The sequence below is a fragment of the Girardinichthys multiradiatus genome, chromosome 4, assembly GCF_021462225.1.
Source record: "Girardinichthys multiradiatus isolate DD_20200921_A chromosome 4, DD_fGirMul_XY1, whole genome shotgun sequence".
NCBI lineage: Eukaryota > Metazoa > Chordata > Actinopteri > Cyprinodontiformes > Goodeidae > Girardinichthys > Girardinichthys multiradiatus.
Window position 1 is genome coordinate 3,625,489 of NC_061797.1, and position 11,918 is coordinate 3,637,406.

General features: G+C 42.1%; 1 protein-coding gene across 1 annotated transcript; it reads left to right on the plus strand.

Annotated features, from left to right (window-relative positions):
• Nucleotides 1-3,034, plus strand: tlnrd1 (talin rod domain containing 1). Its single transcript, XM_047362216.1, has one exon. The coding sequence runs from the start codon at nt 1,392-1,394 to the stop codon at nt 2,454-2,456; it is 1,065 nt and encodes a 354-aa protein (XP_047218172.1). The 5' UTR covers nt 1-1,391; the 3' UTR covers nt 2,457-3,034.
• Nucleotides 3,035-11,918: the final 8,884 nt, after the last annotated feature.

Sequence of the window (11,918 nt, forward strand, 5' to 3'; positions counted from 1 at the left end):
ACAGCTAGGCTAACACTGCTGTTGACGCCTAGAGGCGTCTGGTTGCTGAGCAGGCACGCTTTAAAGTAAAAGTGGTTGTTAACCCAGTGAAACACTTGGGTGAAGATGTAGCAGATGATCATTGTGGAACAACAACGATTCATTCTGTTGGTGGAAGTCAAGTCTAAGCTAAGGATCACTTTTGTGCTTCGTTTGCTGAAACTTTGTCCGGACCAACAGTCGCACAGCGGACCACACCCTCCTTGCTTCCTCATAGTAATGCAGCGGGAGCGCGCAGGATTGCTTTGGATCTTTGGGAATTACGCCGAACTTCCTCTTCGTACTTTAACGGTGTTGTGGTGGTAGAACTAATGTGGACTGAAATACCACCGAGTAGTATGGATATAATCAGCAAGTCGCTGCAGAGGAAATGTGGAGCTGCACCGCGTTCAGGCTCGAACTATGGAGCGGGGGGGGGGAACACAGACTGACTGACGGATGATGCCGAGGCATCCGGAGCAGCCGATAGCTTCCAACCCAGGGCTCAGTCTGAGAAGGAAGAGGTTAAAAACGGACTGAACGAAAAGAGTTAGTTTTGCTTGTCGATGGACGGCCTGCTTTCGGTGGAACTGCTAAAACAATGGTGCTGGCGCGAGAACCCAAAGTTCCTGCTGTCCTGAAAAGCTGCACGGATGGTGCTCAGATCGGAACCAGCATGAGCAGGTCACACTCTCTGTGGATAAGTCGGACAAGATCACCATCCAGTTACAGGCCAGATGTTGGAGCAAAATGCTTGTGATTCAGAAAGATACCAAAAGACTAATAGCTAATGTTGAGGTGGTTTCCTTATAGTAGGCACCAGAAACAAGCAGAGTGAAAATATCTGCTGCTAAAGAAGTCATTTTATGATGGACAAACTGAAGAGGAAACATGTGGAACTGCACTGTGTTTGTTCTGGAGTTTGGGAGGAAGTGGTGTGAATTATATTCCACAAAAACCTGGGACTACACTTTTAATATTAGCAGATTGTTTTTGTTCGGGGCACTTAATTAGAAAGGTGTTTCAAGTTAACTGTGCAGAATTTGTTACACTGATGACAGAGATTGCTAGAGATCCTGTTCTGTTATTATTATTAATTATTATTTAACCAATTTTCCAGCCAGGTAACTAGGAACAAGCCATATCAGATGATTCTGAATAATCTTCCAACTGAGTAGCTGTAATTCCACCTGTTTACACCTAGTGTCCTGTGGAGAACACTTATCTACAATTGATGAGCTGTATATGAAGGGACTTAATGTTAGACTGTTTGGCCAGTTGACTCTTTTGAGTTTGTAAAACACAGTGAGCTTTTAACCTAAAAAATGCAGCACCAGAAAACTCCAAATAAGTAAAGCTTCACCCTCATTATTATGGCTAGCAGCGGCTCTGGCAGATCTACTTGTGAGGGATCAAGCAGCCCACTTAGTGGCAGTTTGCAGCAGAGGAAGCGGCTCGCCTTCATCTGTGATGCATGTAAGGCCAAAGTGCAGATGGTGGCTGACCTGCTGCTGCTGTCCAGTGAGACCCGGCCGGTCATGACATCTGAAGGTGTTGCACTGGATGACACTTTCGACCAGTGTCGTGACACAGTAATTGCAAGAACTAAAGAGCTCTCCATTCTCACCCACGACATCCAGAGCCAGCTTAACATGGGTCGCTTTACAGAGGTGGGGGACCGCCTCCTGGAAATGGCTGACTTGGTAGTTTCTCTGACAGAGTGCTCAACCCATGCCGCCTACCTGGCAGCTGTGGAGAGCCCCGGCTCACAGCCCTGTCTGCCAGGTTTGGTTGATCGTTACAAAGTTACCCGCTGCCGTCATGAAGTGGAACAGAGCTGCAGCATCCTCCGAGTTTCTCCCTTGGCAGACCTGACCCCTCAAGTTCTCCTTGAGCTCTCCCAGAACATCTCCACCAATCTCAAGACTCTGACAGATATCTCATTGCTAGCCAGTGAGAGATCAAGGGACCGCTTTGCTAAAGAACAGTTCAAGTTGAGTGTGAAGAGCATAAGTACAAGCGGCACTGCCTTCCTGGCCTGCATCAAAGAAGTTAAAATCCAGCCCAGTGAGCTGACTAGAAACCGGTGCATCCTTTTTAGTGCTGCGCTGGTCCAGGCTGTCAGCGCCTTGGTCGGGTTTGCCACAGAGCCTCAGTTCCTGGGAAGAGCTGCGAGTGTCTCATCCGAAGGAAAGGGGGTACAGACTGCAGTGTTAGGGGGGGCCATGAGTGTGGTCTCAGCCTCCGTCCTCCTGACTCAGGGCCTAAGAGACGTTGCTCAGCATCCCGAGAGCAGCTCCAAAATGCCAGACTACCGGGAGCGTCTGCGTAACTCGGCATGTGCTGTGTCTGACGGTTGCACTCTGCTCACTCAAGCACTAAGAGAACGATCCTCCCCGAGGACTCTGCCGCCAGTAAACTCTCATTCTGTGATTTAGTTCAGGTAAAGGCTGTTTGCCCGCTCACCCCATTTTTGTTTTGTGGCATACCAAAGAGACTCATGGATCACCCCTGTTCGTCAGGTTCCAAGCTGCATGAGAACAGCCAGTCTATGTGTGTGTGAGTGAAAGAGGGCGATTGGTGGGTTCCTGAAGTATGTTTGAGTGCAGTAGGAAAGAGAAACAACCACTGCAGGGTTTGTGCTATGCTGGATGTGGCTTGAGCCGTGTTAAAGTGACCACTGTGAGCCTGATCCAGGGTCAGCAGACGGCTCACTTTAAGCCAATGCACAGCAGCTTCAGACTGGAAAAGTTTATCTCTGTGATGGATGTAGCCTCGATCTGTGCATGTATGTCTGCCGGACATGTTTGACTACATGTGCTGCATCAGTTTGGAGGAAAGGTTTCAATGCTTGTGTTTTTTTAAACAAGTCTGAATCTGAAATGGTCGAAAAGCTGCTGTGATTGTGTGCTATAGGTTCAACACTATTTACAAGACTTCTGTAGTATTTTGAAATGTTTTGACCTTGCATGTAATGGAGTATTTATTTCAGCTAATTAAACAATTGTTTTTGAGAGTCTGTTTTGGGTTAATATCCTTTAACCAGCTGCCTAAAGGTTTGTCTCAGCAGTTTAAGTATATATAAACCTCATGAATATATATATATATATATATATATATATATATATATATATATATATATATATATATATATATATATATATATATATATATATATATATATATATACATACATGCATATGTATATATGTGTGTATATATATATGTGTGTATATTCATGAGGTTTATATATACTTAAACTGCTGAGATATATATATATATATATACATACACATACAGTGCCTTGCGAAAGTACTCGGGGCCCCCTTGAACTTTTCAACCTCTTGCCACATTTCAGGCTTCAAACATAAAGATATAAAATTCTAATTTTTTGTGAAGAATCAGCAACAAGTGGGACACAATTGTGAAGTGGATTGAAATTTATTGGATGTGTCAAACTTTTTTAACAAATTAAAAACTGAAAAGTGGGGCGTGCAATATTGTTCGGCCCCCTTGCGTTAATACTTTGTAGCTCCACCCTTTGCAGCAATTACAGCTGCAAGTTGCTTGGGGTATGTTTCTATCAGTTTTGCACATCGAGAGACTGAAATTCTTCCCCATTCGTCCTTGCAAAACAGCTCGAGCTCAGTGAGGTTGGATGGAGGGCATTCGTGTACAGCAGTCTCCAGCTCTTTCCACAGATTCTCGATTGGATTCAGGTCTGGACTTTGACTTGGCCATTCCAACACCTGGATATGTTTATTTCAATTCAATTCAAAAATACTTTATTAATCCCAAAGGGAAATTAAATGTTGTTATAGCTCATATTATGAAGGTTTCCTCAAAGAGCCGTTGTAGATGCTGATGGCTGTGGGCAGGAAGGATCTCCTGTAGCGCTCTGTCTTACAGCAGATCTGAAGAATCCTCTGACTGAAGACACTCTGTTGTTGTAGGACAGTCTCATGAAGAGGATGCTCAGGGTTCTCCATAATGTTTTTCATTTTATGAAGAATCTTTCTTTCCACAATGATCTCCAGAGGTTCCAGAGGAGTCCCCAGAACAGAGCCAGCCTTTTTTATCAGCTTGTTGAGTTTTTTTTTTGTATTTGTGAACCATTCCACTGTAGATTTGGCTTTATGTTTTGGATCATTGTCTTGGAAGATAAATCTCCATCCCAGTCTCAGGTCTCTTGCAGACTCCAACAGATTTTCTTCCAGAATGGTCCTGTATTTGGCCCCATCCATCTTCCCATCAATTTTGACCATCTTCCCTGTCCCTGCTGACGAAAAGCAGGCCCAAACCATGATGCTGCCACCACCATGTTTGACAGTGGGGATGGTGTGTTCAGGGTGATGAGCTGTGTTGCTTTTACGCCAAACATATCGTTTTGCATTGTGGCCAAACAATTCGATTTTGGTTTGATCTGACTAGAGCACCTTCTTCCACATGTTTATTGTGTCTCCCAGGTGGCTTGTAGCAAACTTTAAACAAGACTTTTTATGGATATCTTTGAGAAATGGCTTTCTTCTTGCCACTCTTCCAAAAAGGCCAGATTTGTGCAGTGGACGGCTGATTGTTGTCCTATGGACAGACTCTCCCACCTCAGTTGTAGATCTCTGCAGTTCATCCAGAGTGATCATGGGCCTCTTGGCTGCATCTCTGATCAGTCTTCTCCTTGTTCAAGATGAAAGTTTAGAGGGATGACTGGGTCTTGGTAGATTTGCAGTGGTCTGATACTCCTTCCATTTCAATATGATTGCTTACACAGTGCTCCTTGGGATGTTTAAAGCTTGGGAAATCTTTTTGTATCCAAATCTGCCTTTAAACTTCTCCACAACAGTATCTCAGACCTGCCTGGTGTGTTCCTTGGTCTTCATGATGCTCTCTGCGCTTTGAACAGAACCCTGAGACTATCACAGAGCAGGTGCATTTATAGAGACTTGATTACACACAGGTGGATTCTATTTATCATCATCAGTCATTTGGGACAACATTGGATCATTCAGAGATCCTCACTGAACTTCTGGAGTGAGTTTGCAGCACTGAAAGTAAAGGGGCCGAATAATATTGCACGCCCGACTTTTCGGTTTTTTATGTGTTAAACAAGTTTGACACATCCAATAAATTTCATTCCACTTGACGATTGTGTCCCACTTGTTGATTCTTCACAAAAAATTGGAATTTGGCAAGAGGTTGACCAGTTCAAGGGGGCCGAATACTTTCGCAAGGCACAGTATATACATGTGTGTGTATATGTGTTTGTGTGTGTGTATATATAATATATATATGTATATATATATGTATGTATATATTTATATATATGTATGTATATATACATATATATACATATATGTATATATACATACCATGTATATGTATGTGTATATATATATATATATATATATATATATATATATATATATATATATATATATATATATATATATATATATATATATATATATACATATATATATATATATATACATATATTTATATATACACAAATATGTATATTTATATATATATATATACAGGGGTTGGACAATGAAACTGAAACACCTGGTTTTAGACCAAAATAATTTATTAGTGTGGTGTAGGGCCTCCTTTTGCAGCCAGTACAGCTTCAATTCGTCTTGGGAATGACATATACAGGTCCTTCTCAAAATATTAGCATATTGTGATAAAGTTCATTATTTTCCATAATGTCATGATGAAAATTTAACATTCATATATTTTAGATTCATTGCACACTAACTGAAATATTTCAGGTCTTTCATTGTCTTAATACGGATGATTTTGGCATACAGCTCATGAAAACCCAAAATTCCTATCTCACAAAATTAGCATATCATTAAAAGGGTCTCTAAACGAGCTATGAACCTAATCATCTGAATCAACGAGTTAACTCTAAACATCTGCAAAAGATTCCTGAGGCCTTTAAAACTCCCAGCCTGGTTCATCACTCAAAACCCCAATCATGGGTAAGACTGCCGACCTGACTGTTGTCCAGAAGGCCACTATTGACACCCTCAAGCAAGAGGGTAAGACACAGAAAGAAATTTCTAAACGAATAGGCTGTTCCCAGAGTGCTGTATCAAGGCACCTCAGTGGGAAGTCTGTGGGAAGGAAAAAGTGTGGCAGAAAACGCTGCACAACGAGAAGAGGTGACCGGACCCTGAGGAAGATTGTGGAGAAGGGCCGATTCCAGACCTTGGGGGACCTGCGGAAGCAGTGGACTGAGTCTGGAGTAGAAACATCCAGAGCCACCGTGCACAGGTGTGTGCAGGAAATGGGCTACAGGTGCCGCATTCCCCAGGTAAAGCCACTTTTGAACCAGAAACAGCGGCAGAAGCGCCTGACCTGGGCTACAGAGAAGCAGCACTGGACTGTGGCTCAGTGGTCCAAAGTACTTTTTTCAGATGAAAGCAAATTCTGCATGTCATTCGGAAATCAAGGTGCCAGAGTCTGGAGGAAGACTGGGGAGAAGGAAATGCCAAAATGCCAGAAGTCCAGTGTCAAGTACCCACAGTCAGTGATGGTCTGGGGTGCCGTGTCAGCTGCTGGTGTTGGTCCACTGTGTTTTATCAAGGGCAGGGTCAATGCAGCTAGCTATCAGGAGATTTTGGAGCACTTCATGCTTCCACCTGCTGAAAAGCTTTATGGAGATGAAGATTTCATTTTTCAGCACGACCTGGCACCTGCTCACAGTCCCAAAACCACTGGTAAATGGTTTACTGACCATGGTATCACTGTGCCCAATTGGCCTGCCAACCCTCCTGACCTGAACCCCATAGAGAATCTATGGGATATTGTGAAGAGAACGTTGAGAGACTCAAGACCCAACACTCTGGATGAGCTAAAGGCTGCTATCGAAGCATCCTGGGCCTCCATAAGACCTCAGCAGTGCCACAGGCTGATTGCCTCCATGCCACGCCGCATTGAAGCAGTCATTTCTGCAAAAGGATTCCCCACCAAGTATTGAGTGCATAACTGTACATGATTATTTGAAGGTTAACGTTTTTTTGTATTAAAAACAGTTTTCTTTTATTGGTCGGATGAAATATGCTAATTTTGTGAGATAGGAATTTTGGGTTTTCATGAGCTGTATGCCACAATCATCCGTATTAAGACAATAAAAGACCTGAAATATTTCAGTTAGTGTGCAATGAATCTAAAATATATGAATGTTAAATTTTCATTATGACATTATGGAAAATAATGAACTTTATCACAATATGCTAATATTTTGAGAAGGACCTGTACAAGTCCTGCACAGTGGTCAGAGGGATTTTAAGCCATTCTTCTTGCTGGATAGTGGCCGGGTCACTACGTGATACTGGTGGAGGAAAACGTTTCCTGACTCGCTCCTCCAAAACACCCCAAAGTGGCTAAATAATATTTAGATCTGGTGACCGTGCAGGCCATGGGAGATGTTCAACTTCACTTTCATGTTCATCAAACCAATCTTTCACCAGTCTTGCTGTGTGTATTGGTGCATTGTCATCCTGATACACGGCACCGCCTTCAGGATACAATGTTTGAACCATTGGATGCACATGGTCCTCAAGAATGGTTCGGTAGTCCTTGGCAGTGACACGCCCATCTAGCACAAGTATTGGGCCATGGGAATGCCATGATATGGCTTCCCAAACCATCACTGATCCACCCCCATGCTTCACTCTGGGCATGCAACAGTCTGGGTGGTATGCTTCTTTGGGGCTTCTCCACACCGTAACTCTCCCGGATGTGGGGAAAACAGTAAAGGTGGACTCATCAGAGAACAATACATGTTTTACATTGTCCACAGCCCAAGATTTGCGCTCCTTGCACCATTGAAACCGACGTTTGGCATTGGCATGAGATACCAAAGGTTTGGCTATAGCAGCCCGGTCGTGTATATTGACCCTGTGGAGCTCCCGACGGACAGTTCTGGTGGAAACAGGAGAGTTGAGGTGCACATTTAATTCTGCCATGATTTGGGCAGCCGTGGTTTTATGTTTTTTGGATACAATCCGGGTTAGCACCCAAACATCCCTTTCAGATAGCTTCCTCTTGCGTCCGCAGTTAATCCTGTTGGATGTGGTTCGTCCTTCTTGGTGGTATGCTGACATTACCCTGGATACCGTGGCTCTTGATACATCACAAAAACCTGCTGTCTTGGTCACAGATGCGCCAGCAAGACATTCACCAACAATTTGTCCTCTTTTGAACTCTGGTATGTCACCCATAATGTTGTGTGCATTTCAATATTTTGAGCAAAACTGTGCTCTTACCCTGCTAAATGAACCTTCACACTCTGCTCTTACTGGTGCAATGTGCAATCAATGAAGACTGGCTACCAGGCTGGTCCAATTCAGCCATGAAACCTCCCACACTAAAATGACAGGTGTTTCAGTTTCATTGTCCAACCCCTGTATATATACACATATATATACATATATATATATACACATATATATACATATATATATATACACATATATATATGTATATATATATATATATATATATATATATATATGTATATATATATATATATGTATATATATATATATATATATATATATATATGTGTGTGTGTGTGTGTGTACCGGAACTAGTGGAATAGGGGAACATGTGACAGGTAGACATTTAGTTGTGTCAATTACCTTCTGTAAGATAAAGAGCTGATGAGCTCCATGTTTTAAATCCAGCATTTCTCAGGCTTCCTCACAGCAGTCAGTGAGGCCAAAACTGTCAAGCCACAACAGGAAAGCTAGAAACATTGCTCTCAGGAGTGGCTTTCTTCACATAACAAACTGCTGGAGACATTAGTTCAGGCAAGGTTTTGCTCATTTCCTGTTGCTGTTATCTATCACTTTTTTCCAAAGGGAACATGTATTCCCTGTGTTAAAAAAGGCATCCATCTGGGTGGTGGCCAACGTATGACAGATTGCTAATTCTCAGAGCCCCATTTTCACTGAAAGCCAGGATTTCAATCCCTGGGATTTGTTTTATCTGGGTAATAGGAATCCCAGGGAATTCTGTACATTAATTTTCCATTGCTTAGAGAGGCCCTGGACCATTTATTGAAATCAGTTTAATGATGTATGAGGAAGTTGTGAAGAAAACGGCCATACACCTTCATTCCAGCAGATAGCGTTACTCTTTTTGTTTAAAAGACTATTAGCTAATAAATATTTTTTTGTTTCAACTGATAACTAACAGATAATGAGCAGCTTTAGAGTTATACAGTTGATTAATTCTTTCAGTTATTCCCTAGGTTGCACTGGATCCACAAGCAGAAAAAGTTAAAATGATTATTTTACATTTAATTTTTTACCAACCTGCACCTGGTTGCTTTACAACTCCATGATTCATTTACAGTAACCGCTAAACAATGATTAACACATTTATTTTTCTTTTACTATCATTAGGTCAACTCATATCAGATAACCACAGAAAATGTTTTTTAGAAAAATTGTATTTATTAGAAAAATAAACTGATAATCAGTCAATCAGAAGTACATGGAATTGATACCTTGACTGTCTAATCATAGGCAAATATTTATGTAAAGTAGAAGATGGTTAGACAGTGGAGTAGGACAGAAGGGTAAAGAGGATCACTGAGCTTCTGGGAAACTGCATCCAAACATGGAACTGTGGTCTCCCCTCCTGCAGTGCTGTCTGCATAAAACTATGAATATGTAAAAATATTAAAGAGTTAATACTCCATTAATTTAGGTTTACATGAAAAGACAATCTTTGGGAAATGTGTATTTTTTATGTACATGGGAAATTTCAAGTGCTCATCAGCACTGCATTAAAATATCTGACTTACAGAACTGTGGCAAAATAGTTTATAATGAATGCCTACAATAATCTAAAATGTCAATTATGTTAATTCTTAACCCATAAAAATTTGAATTACTGGTCGATATTGTGTGATATTCACTATACAAATATGGCCATGCAATATTTGGACCCAAATAACACTGAAGTCATGTTGAAGAAAACCTCAAACAGCAACAGTTGAAATAACATCCCATTACCACAGACCTATGAGTTGGACAGTGATGTGCAGTTGATCCTAAAAGTTATGGATTCAAGCATGTACAGGGGTTGGACAATGAAACTGAAACACCTGTCATTTTAGTGTGGGAGGTTTCATGGCTAAATTGGACCAGCCTGGTAGCCAGTCTTCATTGATTGCACATTGCACCAGTAAGAGCAGAGTGTGAAGGTTCAATTAGCAGGGTAAGAGCACAGTTTTGCTCAAAATATTGAAATGCACACAACATTATGGGTGACATACCAGTTCAAAAGAGGACAAATTGTTGGTGCACGTCTTGCTGGCACATCTGTGACCAAGACAGCAAGTCTTTGTGATGTATCAAGAGCCACGGTATCCAGGGTAATGTCAGCATACCACCAAGAAGGACGAACCACATCCAACAGGATTAACTGTGGACCCAAGAGGAAGCTGTCTGAAAGGGATGTTCGGGTGCTAACCCAGATTGTATCCAAAAAACATAAAACCACGGCTGCCCAAATCACGGCAGAATTAAATATGCACCTCAACTCTCCTGTTTCCACCAGAACTGTCCATCGGGAGCTCCACAGGGTCAATATACACGGCCGGGCTGCTATAGCCAAACCTTTGGCCACTCATGCCAATGCCAAACGTCGGTTTCAATGGTGCAAGGAGCGCAAATCTTGGGCTGTGGACAATGTAAAACATGTATTGTTCTCTGATGAGTCCACCTTTACTGTTTTCCCCACATCCGGGAGAGTGACGGTGTGGAGAAGCCCCAAAAAAGTGTACCACCCAGACTGTTGCATGCCCAGAGTGAAGCATGGGGGAGGATCAGTGATGGTTTGGGCTGCCATATCATGGCATTCCCTTGGCCAAATACTTGTGCTAGATGGGCGCGTCACTGCCAAGGACTACCGAACATTCTTGAGGACCATGTGGATCCAATGATTCAAACATTGTATCCCGAAGGCGGTGCCGTGTATCAGGATGACAATGCACCAATACACACAGCAAGACTGGTGAAAGATTGGTTTGATGAACATGAAAGTGAAGTTGAACATCTCCCATGGCCTGCACAGTCACCAGATGTAAATATTATTGAGCCACTCTGGGGTGTTTTGGAGGAGCAAGTCAGGAAGCGTTTTCCTCCACCAGTATCACGTAGTGACCTGGCCACTATCCTGCAAGAAGAATGGCTTAAAATCCCTCTGACCACTGTGCAGAACTTGTGTATGTCATTCCCAAGACGAATTGACGCTGTATTGGCCACAAAAGGAGGCCCTACACCATACTAATAAATTATTGTGGTCTAAAACCAGGTGTTTCAGTTTCATTGTCCAACCCCTGTACACATCACTGCAACCCTAGTTGTGTGTATGTGGACACAAAAAGCATGTAACAGCCCCAGATACATTTAAAATGACCTCTGAATGGACAAACCGGTAGACGAGGGGTCAGAGAGACAACAAATCAAATTGACAGATAGATACACTAAAAGCTCAATAGGTTCACGAGGCACTTGTTGGGCACATCACGGGCATGCAGCTGCAAAGAGATAAAAACCTAAACTCAAAGGGAAAGAAAACGTTAACAAATATAAAAATTGAGATGAGAATAGCCAACACTGGTTTGAGGATATGCAGTTTAAGCAAATGTTTTATTTGCAAAGTCCAAACTGGGAATGTATCATGATCTAAATATGTTGTTTTGCCATTTAAATGTAGCTTTTTATGTATGTAGCAGAAACCTGAGAGAAGCAAACTGACACTGCCTGCATTATTTATAGGTTTGACTGAAGACAGAGCAGTGCGACTGCTTTATAACGTGTTGTGAAACACATGGTTTTCTTTCTCCTTCTAACATATTTTTTTGTACAACAATA

Excerpts from the sequence above, each read along its gene's own strand:
- tlnrd1 (XM_047362216.1), top strand. The coding sequence starts at position 1,392 with ATGGCTAGCAGCGGCTCTGGCAGATCTACTTGTGAGGGATCAAGCAGC.